The 18,591-nt window shown below is 40.5% G+C and overlaps 1 protein-coding gene across 1 annotated transcript in view; it reads left to right on the top strand.

The window, feature by feature from the left end:
• Pkc98E (Protein kinase C) overlaps window positions 1–17,368 on the top strand; it is a 216,545-nt gene extending 199,177 nt beyond the window's left edge. The window contains exons 13-14 of the mRNA XM_071666782.1: window positions 11,591–11,775; window positions 12,098–17,368. Coding sequence (XP_071522883.1) covers window positions 11,591–11,761 — 171 coding nt within the window. The 3' untranslated portion in view covers window positions 11,762–11,775; window positions 12,098–17,368. The remainder of the gene's footprint in view (window positions 1–11,590; window positions 11,776–12,097) is intronic.
• The last annotated feature ends 1,223 nt before the right edge of the window (window positions 17,369–18,591 follow it).

Raw genomic sequence — 18,591 nt, 5'->3', positions numbered from 1 at the left:
ACATTAAAAACAGACAAGTTTTGAACCAACTATGAGAACACAACATATACATGGTCCGCATGCATAAAACCAGAGTTACACCAAGATCCAACCTCCCTTGACTAGAGCACCTAATGGGTAAGTTCATTTTGCAACTCTGTTAAGTTACATGATAAGGTTACAGGTCTCAGAAGATGACTTTTCTGGGTATACCAGGCCTTTCCTTCTTTGATCAGGGTTTCACTTAAAGTGTTACCCCAAGATTTTGTTTCACTGGTCATTTTGGATAGATACAAGACCCTCCAAAGCCCTTGGCTGTGGAGGAGTTTTTGTAATTACTTGATGGTTTAGACTACGTAATGTCCCAAGCCACTGGTGATTTTGTTTCGCTGGTCTTCTTGGACAGATAGGTAGAACCTCGAAAGACCTATACCTGGAAGGACTCTTCATATTTGCTTCATGGTTTGAACAGATGCTGTAAGTCCATAGATGGGGTTTCCATTCTTTAGAGGTTCATACATGTTAGGGCTTTTAGTAAAAGGAGCAGAAGTCTTTATACATCATCATTAAGGGAAAATGTTGATTCTGTGGTTGTACGTGCCCAAGAGTTTGTTTAATCAGGGATTTTACCTTGCTTTCAGAAAAATTTTCATTTTACGTGCTGACATCCTTTCAAGGTTTATGTCCATGAGAGAGAGAGAGAGAGAGAGAGAGAGAGAGAGAGAGGAGAGAGAGAGAGAGAGGAGAGAGAGAGAGAGAGAGAGAGAGAGAGAGAGAGAGAGAGAGAGAGAGAGAGAGAGAGAAGAGAGAGAGAGAGAGAAGAGAGAGAGAGAGAGAGAGAGACTTGCCTGGATCCTTTACTAGGGGGTGAACCTGTTGGTGGATTTCTTCATCTCCAAAATGATCCTGTGTCTCTCCAGAGTTTGACAAGGGACAGTGGCAACAGTAGTTCTGGTTGTGGATGAAACTGTTGGAACCGTTTTACCTCTTTTCTCCTGTAAATCCCCCAAAGGGAATTCCCAAAAAACTTGCCGAAAGTGGGAAAGACATTCATAACGCCAAAACTTTTTAAGTTTCATAAGTGTTTCTAGACCACCTTTCCTGGGGTCAGGAACTCAGAATTCAAGCTCTGTGTTTTGGAATTAAACATGGTTTTTTATCAGACTTTTTGCGTGAAAACTGGGAAATGTGACATCAATTATTTTTATATTCGTTCATTATTTATTTATTTATATATTTATTTTGCTTTGTTGCTGTCTCCCGCGTTAGTAAGGTGGTGCAAGGAAACAGACGAAAGAATTGCCCAACCCACCCACATACACATGTATATACATACACGTCCACACACGCAAATATACATACCTATACATCTCAATGTACACATATATATACACACACAGACATATCTACTCAGTTTTGTAAACATTTCAATTGACCTTAAAAATTGAGATTCATCTGATGCTCTATTTAGCATCATACCCATACAGATCTTTTGGGCCCTGCTTTGGGATTAATCTGTTTGAGACCCAGCTGTGATAGCTTTTCAGGTTGTCTTTGAGGAGATCTGTTTCCCCCACTCCCCATGCAGCTTAAGTAGAGGTTGGCAAAAAATCTTGGTGTACAAACACATCGAGATTTTTCCTGTAGTTCACCCATAGTAATATTTACATTTTGTATAACATGTTTTGGGTTAAGATCTTCTAACCCAGGGTTTAAGATTAAGCATTCAATTTTTGAATACCAGTGATGTTGCTTTTCTAAGACTAATTTTGAAGAACTTCATGCCTTATATCTGGTTCAGATATCTTGTAGAATAACTTCATATCTTCAGAGATTTGCAAGGGGAACAATCCTTCTCTTGATCACCTAGGCAATTTGAAATCCCTCTCTAAATAAACCCCCCTCCCAGTCAACATACACACACACACACACACACCAACTAAACCTGTTTGTCAGAACCATGTCAGCAATAAAGTTCCACACGCAGTTTTCCAAGAGAGCTTTTCCAGGAGTTTCCAGAGGTTTTTGAAGTTGTTATACACCTTTTCAACCATGCCAAGGCCATGGGCCTACCTCTTGCAAATGGAGGATCGATGATATGTCCCATGATAACTTCTAGATATGTTCATGGTCATCTTTTCTCTGACTCTCTGCCTCCATCTTGATATGCTTTCATAGCTTGCAGGGCAAATTGGTCCTAGAGAGAAGAGTAAGTTCCAAAGATAGGAAAACTTTCTCTTAAGTATGGTGTCCAACAAGCAAATTTTTGTGTTGTTTCCCTGCAGTACCTTCCCTTGTCTTTCAGAAATCATTTCTCTTTGCTGATGGTACTTGGCCTTGGGGTGCCATCCTTCTTCCAAAGAAATATGAGATGGTCAGCCCACTGCAGCTAAATAGCCATCAGGATGACACTGTCACCATTAGATGGTGATTTGCTGATTGGAGAGGAGAGTTCTGAAGTAAACTACTGCTGCAGCTGCTATTTGGTTGGTTACCAAAAGTGAGGGCCAGAGGTTCCTGATCCCCAAAGACCTTAGGAATTTTCTCTTATAGTTTGCAGGGCACTACCCGAGAGAAAAAAATTCTTCAAAACAAAAACTCACCTTTTTGGAATATTACCCTATTTTCCGAATGTGGTGGCATTTTTGCCAATTTGAATTGTTAAAGACAATTAAAAAAGAATCCACTACTCACTCTACATGATTGGCAATCATCCTGTTGCAGCTGTTATGTAAAATAGCCCTAACCTCAAACAGCTTACACAAACCTTGAGCATGATGATTTATGTAGAGGACATGGACCAAGGTTCATATAAACAGTTACACAAGGAAATTAAATGAAATTATAGAAAAAGTGATATGTGCTATTAGAGATGAAGCAGTCAAGGAAGTCTCTGACCTAGATGATGAAAGGTTTAGAAAAGTACAGAGCAGACAGAGTGCTTGTTAGCTAAATATAAGGTTTTTGAAAAACTCAGAGACATCTGAGGTTAATTTATTATTAAAGTATGCAGTTGAAAAGTGGGTGGCATCACAGTGGAAAGATCCTGCACTAGATAAGGAAGATAGGGGAAAGAAAAAATGTGCCAAATGCAGTTTCAGTGATAAAAGAAAGGAGAAGGATTGTTGGTTATAATCAAGATGTAAGGGAGTGACTGATTGTTGTAAAGTTTGACTTAGAGTCATCTAACCATGACGTACATAGGAAAGCTGTGGAACTTAAAAAGGCAAAGTTGAATTCGGTGGGGTATTTATCAGATGTAACAAACCAAAGGAAGAGAGGGAGAGAAGCAAAGAATACACAGTGAAAGCAAAAAACTGGAGCAGCCCCACCAGCACCACAGAGAAGGCAGCAGTGTAAGGAGATGGTAATATCTGACTGTAAGATATATATTCAAATGTTGATTGATTAATAGTAAATGGTAAAGAGCTGGAATTCAAAGCTTGCTAAAGAGATAACATACAATCTGTTTTGCCTAGAGGGCACATGATTGTAAGGAGGGAAGAAGGCAAAGGAGGAGGAGATAGCCAAAGTTTCAAGAAATAGTGATGAGGCCCATGTGGACAATAGGTATTGGGAGGAGTAATTGTGGGAAAGAAATGCATAGCGAGATAATATCCACAAAAGAATTGCAACAATCCAGAACAAATGTGCAGGACAGTGATGATGATAAAGGAACAAACAGGATGGTACTTGAAGTTGTAAACACACATGTCAGAGATGATAAAGTGCTGATAATGAGGGATTTCAATTATAAAGAGGAGTCTGGATTCTCATGGTGCAAGGGAGACATGGAGACAAGTTTTAGAATGTATATAGGAAAATTTCTAATACTAGCATATCAGTATGTACACCAGGATGAGAGGGATTGACACACCAACATTACTAGATCTTATCTTCATACATCCTGGCATAGATATTGAGAATATTACATATGACACATATGCAGGAGGGTGAAAGGAGGGCAAGGAATAGAGTGAATTGGAGCGATGTGGTATACCGGGGTTTACGTGCTGTCAGTGGGTTGAATCAAGGCATGTGAAGCGTCTGGGGTAAGCCATGGAAAGCTGTGTAGGTATGTATATTTGCGTGTGTGGACGTATGTATATACATGTGTATGGGGGGGGTTGGGCCATTTCTTTCGTCTGTTTCCTTGCGCTACCTCACAAACGCGGGAGACAGCGACAAAGTATAATAATAATAATAATAAAAACATTGGTTGAAAATTTATGATCATGTAATGCTCATGTTTGACTGTGTGGTAAGTGAGAACATTAAAAGAGCATAGATGAGACAAGAGAAAGAGGATATATAATCATGGAAATTACACAAACCTCAGCAGTTTCTATGGTAACATATATTGGGAAACGGAGTTCAGAAGCCAGGAACTAGGGCTTTGGGGTAAAAGGTTCTGTGAAATTTACATTGAAGGAGAAACGTTGGTACCTTTACCCTCAGTATGGAGGAAGTGGTAAGAAAAAGGAAAGAATGGTTTAACAAAAGATTTCAAAAGGCAAAGGAGCTTCGAGGTGTGTCACTAGCCATCTATCATTGAATGGTATGAAAGAGCAATGAATCAGTCCACCAGGAAATGAAGGGAGAAACAAGGAAACTTTGAAGAGAATATTGTGGACGAGACAGGAGGAAATCCAATACTTTTTCTCAAATTTATCAGGAGTCATTAGTCAGTTAAAGAATAGCTAATTAGGCTAAGGAATTCAATGAGAAGAATTGTAGGTGATGTAAGATTGTGTGTCAAACTGAATAACAAGCTCCAAAGTCTTTTCACAGTGTAGGACTAGGTATCCCTAACATAAGGGAGGAGGTTGTTGAGAACATTGAGATATATAGGAAAAACATTACAAATTTTTAAAGGTTTTGACCTGTACAAGGCTTATGGTCCCAGTGAAATTTCAACGTATGTGCTGTAAATGTGTGCGGGTAAGCTAGTTTAACTTCTTGAAGTACTCTTCAAGATGTCACTGGGAGAAGCAGTGCCAAGGCCTCAGAAAAATGGTAAATGTCTTACATATATTTAAGAAAGGAGATTGGGAACCGGCTTTGAACTATAGACTGGTCTTTACAGATGATTGTGGTTGTAATGCTCTGTAAAAGATAATTAGAAAGCAAATAGATGACTTTCTGTAAAAGAGAAATTACCCTATTTAGAGACAGCATGGTTTTAGGGAAAGGAGGTTTCAAATGCAACATACCTCCTAGAATTCTGTGAAACAAGCTCTGTCTTGGACAAAAAAGGAAGGTTGAACTGCCAAAAAGCATTTGACACTTCACTGCACAGAAGGCTGATCAAGAAGCTGGATCACCAGAATAAGGGAACAAAGGATGCACTTTAGAGGAGCTTTCTTGATATGGGTTGAGACAAGTAGAGGAATGCCACACATATTTTCTTTGACTTTTTGCTTCTCTAGATCTGTGTAAAGGACTTAGTTGAAGGTATGTACTCATACCTGAATATGTTTACAGGTAATACAGAGGTCATGAGGTAAGTGAAAAGGAAAGAAGATTGCATAAGCATACAAGGGATCCTAATCAGACTCCAAAATTGGTATGATACATGCTTGATGAAATTCAACCTGAGTAAATGCAAAGCAACGAAGAAGGGACAAAGTGAAAAAGTGTCTCGGTGTGATTGCCATATAGCAGGAAATATGCTTCAGGATTCTGTGTGTGAGAAAGATATGGGAGTGATCATCCCTCGCCTGTTGCCATAATTCTTCATTAGGGGAACACTTAAGGAGGCAAACTGTGTGTTGGCAATTGTTTGAATAGCTTTCAAGTATATAGATAAGGAAATATGTATCAAGCTGTTCAAAACTTACAAAAAGGCCAAAAGTAGAATATGATTCTCAAATTTGGTCACTACACTTAAAGAAGCATGAAGCACTACTAGAGAAGGTCCAGAGGAGGGCAGCAAAGAAAAGATTCAAGTTACAGGGAAAGGCTAAAGGTTTTAAAGCTGCGCACCTTGGAAGAAAGAAGAGGCTATTCATGACTTACAAAAAGCCCAAAACTAGAGTATGCTTCTCAAGTTTGGTCACCACACCTAAAGAAGCATGGAGAGCTAATAGAGGAGGTCCAGAGGAGGGTAACAAAGTATTAAGAGAGCTGAATTATAGGAAAAGGCTCAAGACTTTAAAAATGCACACCTTAGAAGAGAGAAGAGTGAGGGGTGACCCTGTCAGTCTTAGATTTTTAAATCAGATTGATGGCATGGGCTTTGAACAGTTTTTTGAGAAATGTAGAAATAGTGTAACCAGAAATTAACTTAAAAATTAAGCACCAAATTTTTAAGATAGATTTAAAGGAATACTTTTATAGTTTTGTGGGGCCTGGATGTGGAAAGGGAGCTGTGGTTTCAGTGCATTATACATGACAGCTAGAGACTGAGTGTGAACGAATGTGGCCTTTGTTTTCTTTTCCTAGCATTACCTCGCGCACATGCGGGGGAGGGGGTTGGCATTTCATGTGTGGCGGCATGGCGATGGGAATGAATAAAGGCAGCAAGTATGAATTATGTACATGTGTATACATGTATATGGCTGTACAGAATGGAAAAAGGTGAGAACAAAGGAGGTAAGGGGAGTGGGGGAGGAATGGGATATATTTAGGGAAGCAGTGATGGCTTGTGCAAAAGATGCTTGTGGCATGAGAAGCGTGGGAGGTGGGCGGATTGGAAAGGGTAGTGAGTGGTGGGATGAAGAAGTAAGATTATTTGTGAAAAAGAAGAGAGAGGCATTTGGAAGATTTTTGCAGGGAAATAATGCAAATGAGTGGGAGATGTATAAAAGAAAGAGGCAGGTCAAGAGAAAGGTACAAGAGGTGAAAAAGAGGGCAAATGAGAGTTGGGGTGAGAGAGTATCATTAAATTTTAGGGAGAATAAAAAGATGTTCTGGAAGGAGGTTAATAAAGTGCGTAAGACAAGGGAACAAATGAGAACTTCAGTGAAGGGGGCCAATGGGGAGGTGATAACAAGTAGTGGTGATGTGAGAAGGAGATAGAGTGAGTATTTTGAAGGTTTGTTGAATGTGTTTGATGATAGAGTGGCAGATATAGGGTGTTTTGGTCGAGGTGGTGTGCAAAGTGAGATGGTTAGGGAAAATGATTTGGTAAACAGAGAAGAGGTAGTAAAAGCTTTGCGGAAGATGAAAGCCGGCAAGGCAGCAGGTTTGGATGGTCCTGCTGTGGAATTTATTAAAAAAGGGGTGACTGTATTGTTGACTGGTTGGTAAGGTTATTTAATGTATGTATGACTCATGGTGAGGTGCCTGAGGATTGGCGGAATGCTTGCATAGTGCCATTGTACAAAGGCAAAGGGGAGAAGAGTGAGTGCTCAAATTACAGAGGTATAAGTTTATTGAGTATTTCTGGTAAATTATATGGGAGGGTATTGATTGAGAGGGTGAAGGCATGTACAGAGCATCAGATTGGGGAAGAGCAGTGTGGTTTGAGAAGTGGTAGAGGATGTGTGGATCAGGTGTTTGCTTTGAAGAATGTATGTGAGAAATACTTAAAAAAGCAAATGGATTTGTATGTAGCATTTATGGATCTGGAGAAGGCATATGATAGAGTTGATAGAGATGCTGTGTGGAAGGTATTAAGAATATATGGTGTGGGAGACAAGTTGTTAGAAGCAGTGAAAAGTTTTTATTGAGGATGTAAGGCATGTGTGCATGTAGGAAGAGAGGAAGGTGATTGGTTCTCAGTGAATGTAGGTTTGCGGCAGGTGTGTGATGTCTCCATGGTGTTTAATTTGTTTATGGATGGGGTTGTTAGGGAGGTGAATGCAAGAGTTTTGGAAAGAGGGGCAAGTATGCAGTCTGTTGTGGATGAGAGAGCTTGAGAAGTGAGTCAGTTTTTGTTTGCTGATGATACAGTGCTGGTGGCTGATTCAAGCTGGTGACTGAGTTTGGTAAAGGGTGTGAAAGAAGAAAGTTGAGGGTAAATGTGAATAAGAGCAAGGTTATTAGGCACACTAGGGTTGAGGGTCAAGTCAATTGGGAGGTAAGTTTGAATGGAGAAAAACTGGAAGCAATGAAGTGTTTTAGATATCTGGGTGTGGATTTGGCAGCGGATGGAACCATGGAAGCGGAAGTGAATCATAGGATGGGGGAGGGAGCAAAAACTCTGGGAGCCTTGAAGAATGTGTGGAAGTTGAGAACATTATCTCAGAAAGCAGAAATGGGTATGTTTGAAGGAATAGTGTTTCCAACAATGTTGTATGGTTGCGAGGCGTGGGCTATGGATAGAGTTGTGTGGAGGAGGGTGGATGTGCTGGAAATGAGATGTTTGAGGACAATATGTGGTGCGAGATGGTTTGATTGAGTAAGTAATAATAGTGTAAGAGAGATGTATGGTAATAAAAAGAGTGTGGTTGAGAGAGCAGAAGATGGTGTTTTGAAATAGTTTGGTCACATGGAGAGAATGAGTGAGGAAAGATTGACCAAGAGGATGTATGTGTCAGAGGTGGAAGGAACGAGGGGAAGTGAGAGACCAAATTGGAGGTGGAAAGATGGAGTGAAAAAGATTTTGAGTGATCGTGGCCTGAACATGCAGGAGGGTGAAAGGCGTGCAGGGAATAGAGTGAATTGGAACTATATGGTATACCGGAGTCGACGTGCTGTCAATGGATTGAACCAGGGCATGTGAAGCGTCTGGGATAAACCATGGAAAGTTCTGTGGGGCCTGGATGTGGAAAGGGAGCTGTGGTTTCGGTGCTAGATACTGAGTGTGAACGAATGGGGCCTTTGTTGTCTTTTCCTAGTGCTACCTCGCACATTTGGGGGGAGGGGGTTATTATTTCATGTTTGGCGAGGTGGCAATGGGAATGAATAAAGGCAGACTATGAAATATGTACATGTTTTTTTATTTTTATTTTATTTTACTTTGTCGCTGTCTCCCGCGTTTGCGAGGTAGCGCAAGGAAACAGACGAAAGAAATGGCCCAGCCCCCCCCATACACATGTATATACATACGTCCACACACGCAAATATACATACCTACACAGCTTTCCATGGTTTACCCCAGACGCTTCACATGCCCTGCTTCAATCCACTGACAGCACATCAACCCCGGTATACCACATTGCTCCAATTCACTCTATTCCTTGCCCTCCTTTCACCCTCCTGCATGCTCAGGCCCCGATCACACAAAATCTTTTTCACTCCATCTTTCCACCTCCAATTTGGTCTCCCTCTTCTCCTTGTTCCCTCCACCTCCGACACATATATCCTCTTGGTCAATCTTTCCTCACTCATCCTCTCCATGTGCCCAAACCACTTCAAAACACCCTCTTCTGCTCTCTCAACCACGCTCTTTTTATTTCCACACATCTCTCTTACCCTTACGTTACTCACTCGATCAAACCACCTCACACCACACATTGTCCTCAAACATCTCATTTCCAGCACATCCATCCTCCTGCGCACAACTCTATCCATAGCCCACGCCTCGCAACCATACAACATTGTTGGAACCACTATTCCTTCAAACATACCCATTTTTGCTTTCCGAGATAATGTTCTCGACTTCCACACATTCTTCAAGGCCCCCAGGATTTTCGCCCCCTCCCCCACCCTATGATCCACTTCCGCTTCCATGGTTCCATCCGCTGCCATATCCACTCCCAGATATCTAAAACACTTCACTTCCTCCAGTTTTTCTCCATTCAAACTCACCTCCCAATTGACTTGACCCTCAACCCTACTGTACCTAATAACCTTGCTCTTATTCACATTTACTCTTAACTTTCTTCTTCCACACACTTTTCCAAACTCAGTCACCAGCTTCTGCAGTTTCTCACATGAATCAGCCACCAGCGCTGTATCATCAGCGAACAACAACTGACTCACTTCCCAAGCTCTCTCATCCCCAACAGACTTCATACTTGCCCCTCTTTCCAAAACTCTTGCATTTACCTCCCTAACAACCCCATCCATAAACAAATTAAACAACCATGGAGACATCACACACCCCTGCCGCAAACCTACATTCACTGAGAACCAATCACTTTCCTCTCTTCCTACACGTACACATGCCTTACATCCTCAATAAAAACTTTTCACTGCTTCTAACAACTTTCCTCCCACACCATATATTCTTAATACCTTCCACAGAGCATCTCTATCAACTCTATCATATGCCTTCTCCAGATCCATAAATGCTACATACAAATCCATTTGCTTTTCTAAGTATTTCTCACATACATTCTTCAAAGCAAACACCTGATCCACACATCCTCTACCACTTCTGAAACCACACTGCTCTTCCCCAATCTGATGCTCTGTACATGCCTTCACCCTCTCAATCAATACCCTCCCATATAATTTACCAGGAATACTCAACAAACTTATACCTCTGTAATTTGAGCACTCACTCTTATCCCCTTTGCCTTTGTACAATGGCACTATGCACGCATTCCGCCAATCCTCAGGCACCTCACCATGAGTCATACATACATTAAATAACCTTACCAACCAGTCAACAATACAGTCACCCCCTTTTTTAATAAATTCCACTGCAATACCATCCAAACCTGCTGCCTTGCCGGCTTTCATTTTCCGCAAAGCTTTCACTACCTCTTCTCTGTTTACCAAATCATTTTCCCTAACCCTCTCACTTTGCACACCACCTCGACCAAAACACCCTATATCTTCCACTCTATCATCAAACACATGTACATGTATATATATGTATACATTGAGATGTATAGGTATGTATATTTGCGTGTGTGGTCGTGTATGTATATACATGTGTATGTAGGTGGGTTGGGCCATTCTTTCGTCTGTTTCCTTGCGCTACCTCGCTAACGCAGGAGACAGCAACAAAGCATAAATAAAAATAAATTTTATAAAACAGAATATATATATATGTATACGTTGCAATGTATAGGTATTTATATGTGCATGTGTGGACGCGTATATATATACATGTGTATGTGGGTGGGTTGGGCCATTCTTTCGTCTGTTTCCTTGCGCTGCCTCGCTAACACAGAAGACAGTGACAAAGTATAATAAAATGAAAATAAGATACTTTTGTGGTATAAGAGTAGTGGATGAGTGGAATATGATGACAGTGAACATGGTTAATGCAGACACCATACATAAATTGAAAAAGTGAATGTTCAAGAGATGTTCAATGGCCCAACGAATGTAAAAGTCCCTCCTTGTATATTATAAATAGGTAATTATTCCGAGCCAGTCAATCAACCAGTTAATGGTTCTTTTGTGTAGGTTTTAACCACTGGTTCCACATAACTTTTATTGAAAGTCTTTGTAAACTGAAAAAATATTGAAAAATGGCAACAACAGTGTTAAGGCAATGCTAATCTTAAGAGCACACACAGGCATCTTTCAGAGTGGGCATTATCCAACAGCTGTAATACAATTATGGTGCTTTTTCTTCTGTCAGTATGATGGGTTGATATAAAGTTGCACAAGATGATCCAGTTTTAGAGTTAGATGAAAGTAAACCATTGTATACGATTGGGATTAGATCTTAAGATTATCTTAAAAGAGAACTGGGTTGTCTCTAATTTCCCATGTTCACCCCTCCCCCCATTGTGCATTATCTGTTATTACTTCTCCTCAACAGAAGGGACGTAAGGATGCTGTCAACTTTGATGCTGAGTTTACAAAGGAAGACCCTGTCTTGACATTTATAAATGCAGAGGTTGTACGTGCTATCAACCAAGCTGAATTTGTAGGATTCTCCTTTGTTAATAAAGCATTTAAGACACCGGTGGCTGCACCATGCCAGGCCTAAGCCATTGCAGCACAGTAAGTATAACTTATATTCTTAGCTTTTCCATGGTAAGTTGCTCAGCCACTCTTACAGGGTGCCTTCATTAATATTACTTTCAGACTATTTTGGGTAGCATTTACATTTAATTGGTAATTTCTTGTCAGAGGAGAGGTACACATACTAGTAGCAGATAAGGTGAGCCTTCATACAGTGCCATTAATACAGGTTAATGTCTTTGTTCATAGAGTAGATTATTTTCAGAGTATGATTGTGCTTAAATGTCATAATCTCAAAGATATTAAGTACCGTACATAATTTAGGTGATGGACATTAATGAGGTATTTGTTTTTCTTCCAGGTACAAAGTGCTAAAGATTCTCCTGGAATTTTGACCCACCAAAATTTGGAAAAATCAATCTTCTTTTGGTGGAGACTTGAAATCAACCAGGTGATCAAAGCTGTATAAGAAAGAGTAATTTTTTAACAATTTTAATTGCACAAAGAGTTGGATGTCAGCAAGCACAACAGAGAATGGGTGTATTGTAATTATTCTATAATACTCTATAATGGATAATTTTGGAAAGGTTTTAAAGTTGAAGATCTCTGAGCCTGTAGGTTACAATATTTTTAAAAAAAAATAGATTTCATGAAGGGAAACTATTTCATGGACAAGATGTAGGATGCTTTTTTATTGAGAATAGTATTTATATAGTATTGTCAGTGCATGAGCTATTTCAGATGTAATACAAAGATAATGAGTTCATAAAGAATTTTACAAAAGAGGTGACCAATTGTTTATTTATTTTTTGCTAACTTCTCTCAGTGTAATGTTAGGAACACGAATGCCAATCTTTTGACTTCCATTAATGGAGGTTTTATGCCTATTGCATTTTTGACAAAATGAGCAATTTTGATCATGAGACAGTCTAAGAGAACTCATAATGAGTTGAAATTAATGCACTAGCCATCGATTAGAATTGCTCATTCAGTCACATATAGTATCAAATAATTCCAAGTTACTAGTAACAAAGTACACAAAACTAGTGTCAGTTTACTAGTTTCATGTCAGGCTTTGAAGAGAGCGAGTTGCATTTAGGGGTATGAACAAATGCAGGGGACTGTGAATCACTTTTTTATTTTTTATCTTTATATATTACTGGGAAGATGTCCTGTTAATGCTGCACTATTGCATATGGAAATGTGCTATATGAATCTCTATGAGGATGAGTGTTGATAATGTGTCTTTGTGAATGTACAGTGCCAGCTAATGATACTGCCAGGTGTCTGGGCCATGGTACTCAACTTTGATACTGAAAATGATATTCAGAGTTTGTTAAGGGACTGGGTATTAGCCACACTTGATGGAATTACTCGGGTGCTACTAACACTCAAAAGAGGATTCATGCCACCTGCATTTGTTCTCCCCTAGGCCACAACTGTGAACTTAGTAACTCTTATCTGCACACAGTTTACATTCTTGTAATGAGATCAGCTTTTTGTGAGGTTGTGTTGTATTTCCTTAAACAAGTTTCCCATTTTTTGAATTGGAAAACTACTTTTGAGGTTCACATAAGAATTTCAATATTGCTGCTCTCATAACAAGTGTACTACAGAAAAGCAGGTAGTGGATAAACTATACAACTGTAGCCAATGTGGTAATGTGCTTTTATAGTCAAATGGCATACAATTATTATGTGTGTCTTCTCTATTTCCTTGGCAGATTTAATAAGGGTTCAGTGTAACTGAGCTATAAACAAAAATGAGATGGTCTGCTTTATAGTTAAAGCCAGAAATGAATAAGGTCCACAATATATTGATTCACACATTAAGCTTAGACCAAAACTACATTTCACAGCCAGAAAAGAAAATTTTCCATCTGTTTCATTAATGACCTTAAGAAAAGATAGGGAACCAAAAGATTATGTACACATACATGTGTAACTCTCAGTGCATAGTAGCAGGGGACAGAATTCCCCCACCCCCATTATTCCCCACCCCTGAATGTTGGTGTGTGTGCGCATATGTGTGTCAAGTCCCAGGCGGTGGTGTGTGAATGTCGCAGCCCACAGAGAGGTTGTAGTACAGCCCCTAGCCAAAGCAGCCATGTGGGCTACATCATCCACCACTCTTAAGCATCTCCAGAGGGACCAGACCGCTAACTTTGATTAATGGATTGTTCTGTAAAAAGTTTATCCTTAATACAGTTCATATAGAAAAGAAGTATTTCAAATAGTGACTGTAAAAGTTTTTTTTTCATGAATTTTCCCCTGTTAAATACCCTCTCCATTAACTAAAGAAGTCTGGTAAAAGAAGCAAGTCACCAGTTTTAGAGACTTGCATGGAGTAATTTCTTTAGTTGTAATATATGATGCTTAGTTAAGAATCTCTTAAACTGGTGATGAAACCCATACTAGGCTAATATTGGCTATGGCCTCAGGTTAGTGAATTGAGCCAGTGATGCTGCGACACGTCACCGCTGTGTCCTCTAGCAATTCTTCCAATGATCCATGCCTGTTGATTATTTTATTTTTTGGTAGTGTGGTGTTATTGTTGTGATATGTGGGCAGCAGGGTGTGGGGCAAGTCTCCCCCAGCACTGCCACGTGCTTCTCTGCCTTGCACCCTTGTGTGTCCACAATACTGCTCCAAGCCTGACCTCTACCTGCAGCCCACCCCTATGGCTTGGCTGTAGGTAGAAAACAGGTTGCAAGTCACTAAGCCACTGGGGGCCCAGGTCCAGTTATGAGTGAGGCCCCCAGCCGGCTATTCAAGTCACTCTTGTCATCTGCCTTATCGTCTTTCGCACAAAGAAGGAATTTTGTTGTGACCGGTGGGTAAGTGCAATGGAGGGCAGACAGTGGTCCGTCTCCCCCAGGTGGCTTGTGCCACTGTGACCACTGGCTGCCTCAGGCCGTACTCAAGACCTGTGCATCACAAGCCACACCTGCTGTCTCTGTGTGCAATACTGTTTGGCCTTGAGTCAGAGGTGACTCTGTGGACCACTCCTGACCCCCAGGCCAAGCTTGGTGTGGTGCTATGTGCTGCATCCATTATCACATGCCCACTACCAAGGCAGTGTTTTCCAACCATTCTTGACTCATTACCATATCTCATAGCCCAGAAAACATTGGTATTGCAACAAGGCCAAAGATAGTAGATAATGTACTGGTAGAAAAGAATCAAATCTTGTAGTGTGCAGTTTTGCTGTATTCATTGTTTGTGTTGTGGTCAAAATCTGCATTGTTAAGTAGATAGTTGTCTTGTGAGCTGCTTACAACCCAGCAAAGCCAGGAACGCTTGTTTGTTTGCAGTCCAACAGACAGTCAAGGGCAAACAGCCTTTTGCAGTCATATTGTATGCCATACAAGCCTCCACCATTGCTGGGGAATTGTGGTGCATGCAACACCCAAACAGACCAGAGTTATGGTGAAGGTGGACAGGTCTGCGAGGATTCTCGAGCAGCATGCAAGAGACTGTGATGTAGACCAAGCATCCTGGTCAGGTGAGATATGCTAGTTTTGCTGTAGTCTGCCAGTGAGTGGCTACTGCATGCTGTGAGGCAGAAAACTATTGCATGTACAGCAGAAGCAGCTTTGTTTCTCTGCTGATGTCAAAGCTGGCCTGCTTGATAATAAACATGTAAAGCAAGCAGTGTGCCCACCATTAATGCTCTGTAGACAACACTTTGTGTTCATTAGTATTGCGATCAGTAGCATTTACTCTGTAGTGTGCAGTGGAGAAACATGTTTCCATCTCACTACTAGAGTGATCTCTGATTTAAATGCTGGACTGAAAATTTCCAGCTTTTATGGGTGATTTGCTCTACCAGCTGACACTCGGCAGCTCATGGTAGAGTGAAACCTATGATACAGGAGTGCTACACCCAGTGTCCAGTCCCATAATGTATTGGAACATGCTATTTGTAGTATCTGGTATACCTGCCTCCCCCTATGCCAGATGTGAGCATGAAGAGGTGATTTAGAGTTTTATCTCATCTGTTATCACACTCACTTATACATCTGGAATCTCAAATTGGGGGCAGGTACTCTATGAAATCCTCAGTGGCACCCGGGCTCTCATCCCTGTTGTGCTACTCCAGGCTGTGCCGCTGCTGTAGGCTGGAAGCTTACAGAAGTGATTTGCATCTCTCCACTTCAAATGGTGCAGGCTCGGGCCCAAAATCTGTTAACAGCTTTACAAATTTGAAAAATTTTTTCAGTCTCTCCAGTCATCCTCATTGGCTATTTGAAATTCTAGGAATATTTGCATAGCCTCTTTCAGAAAACAGAGCCATGTTAAATGAGGTTGCATGGTAGGGGCTTCTGTAAGTCATAAACTTTCATTGGCAGTGGCTAAGAAGGAGAGTGGCTGCAGGGAGAAGGTGCGGGATCCATATTCCCCCTTGAGGTCCTGACTTACTAAGGAGTCTGACTTATAGTAGGGGCCCAACTCGCTGTGGGGCTCAACTTGCTGTGGGCCTCAACTCACAGTGGAGCCCAACTCACTGTGATCATCAGTATTCTTCCCTTCCTTATCATCTGGGTGCTCTAGGGTAGGGTTGGTGCACAAAACAAATGCTGTGTACAAAGTATTTGCATAGGATACGTTTTTTGCTGTATGCATGTGCAATCTGACAGTATCATCCTTCCTACCCTTGCTTTCCCCCTGAGTCTTACCTATTGTGGTGGTTGACTGTTCCAGCACTTATTAGTATAAAAAGTTGGACAGAGCACCACATTCTTAAGTTCCCTGTTCCAGTTCAGAGCACCCAGCCTTTGTTGGATACACAACACCTCATCCTCTATCCCTTGCAATCCCGCCCTGTAATACAATCATTCATGTCGTCATTGGTATTGTACTTAATTGCATTTTCATAACTTTAGTTTGGATCTTAAGCCAAAGAGATTGATGTTAGCTGTAGATTGATAGACATTTTAATAGATGAATTGTTCCCATAACTATTCTATTTGTAAATGTTGGTCTGAGAGAGAGAGTGGATGTTGGTGTGCATGATTGCTGCTGAGCTGTGGTGGGTTGGAAAGAAGGACAAAGTGGGTCGGGTTTATGGCGTGGGTTACAGGTGATGAGATAAGCTTGTGTACCGGATATTTGATGAAGGAACATCACAAAGCAGTATTGCCAAGCACTCTCTCTTAGAGAACCTTTGGCTATAATGCAGTTTCTATATCTTCTGAAAGTGCACAAGAGTACAGGCAATGTTTTTACCTTAGAAAACAACCCTGATTACTCGACAGATCACCATTGACCTTGGTCAAAAAGCCAACCTGAACCTGCAAGTGATGCGAATGACCCTTCATCCCAACTTCAACAAGGAGTCTAGAGCCCAATGCCCAGCTTCTTCTAATATATATGACCCTGCACTGTGTCTTGGGGCCTCATTCAGGTGCCCTACAAGAGACTCTAGAGCTTTGGGTCGTTCCTCTTCTACCCATGGACTACTGTGCCAAAATCAACTGTCTCCCTCACTTCAAACATCAGTGTGCTCGTCTGTATAATATTCTGATTACTGTAATAATATGTCAATGGGTATTTTTGTCTCCTCAAAAAATACTTAAGTCTTTCTCTCAGCTGACTGTATGAGAAGCGTGATATAAATATATTTAAGTGTTCATGGCAGTTTTTATTAAAAACCTGTTGGTTTATTAATATAAGGCATGATTTACAATTTTTGTGATTGTTCCTATGTTTATTGTCTAATGCTTTCTGCTGAGAATATAAATCTCTTGATTCTAATATATTTATTTCACAAACAGTACATACACATATGTACACACTTTTTAGTTATCCATGTACTTCCAGATCGACGTGTTAGATATAAGTTAGACCTTTTAATGTAACTCCGCTCATAGTTACAAATAAGCTCATGCAATTGATATTGGTCAGTATTTTAATGTTATCATTATTGATTGCTCATGGTATTCCCAGTCCCACCCAAACAGGCAACTTCCAACCTCAGTTTATCTATGAATATACATATACAAATAAGATTTTCATAAACATCTCAAGACTGCTTGACTATACCCAAAATTTATTTGATCCATTCGATGTCATGTCATGTAATTCCATGCACTTACCTGTTCATGTATGATATGACCACCTACTTCGGAAAACAGACTCATTTGGTTGTACAATACAAGTCATCTTCCCAGTCATGTTGCATTTCTTTACCTGATGTCTAATCCTTTCCCTTATTACACAGAATGTTTTCTTATATGATATATTGTCATATTTTCTTCATGTGATCTATACTAAGGGTCTTGAACATTTGCTGATTACAACAAACTTTGTTTTTATCTTCGCCTGGTAACAAAGTGAATGTTGCTGTATTTTTATATTTTGTGTTGATTGAGAGGTTGTGACATGCATAGAGTTTTAGGCTGGAGAGGAACAGTATGGCTTTAGGATTGGTAGAGGTGTGGATCAGATGCGAAATATTTAGAGAAACAGTACGACTTGTATGCAGTGTTTGTGGACCTGGAGAAAACTTAAGCTGGGGTTATAGAGATGCATTGTGTAAGGTTGTGAATAAATGATGTGGGAGAAAAGCTTATAGAAGTAGTGAAGAGTTTTTATCAAGACAGTGAGGCATGTGTGTAAGTAGGAAGAGAGAGGAGGTAATTGGTTCCTGGTGAAGTTGGATCTTCACCTGGGGTGTGTGGTTACCGTAGCTGTTCGATTTGTTTATTGTTGGGTTGGGTTGTTGATGCTGTATGGATGTGAGGAAAGGATAAGAGAGAGGTGTAGTAATAAGAGGAGTATGTATGAGAGTTGAAGAGAGTGCTGAAATGTTATTGGAGAGATGACTAAGAGAATTTACATGTTTGGGGTGGAA

Source organism: Panulirus ornatus, chromosome 11 (genome assembly GCF_036320965.1).
Source record: "Panulirus ornatus isolate Po-2019 chromosome 11, ASM3632096v1, whole genome shotgun sequence".
Taxonomy (NCBI): domain Eukaryota; kingdom Metazoa; phylum Arthropoda; class Malacostraca; order Decapoda; family Palinuridae; genus Panulirus; species Panulirus ornatus.
Note: the sequence above shows the minus strand (reverse complement) of the source record. Positions and strands in the feature narration are given on the sequence as shown.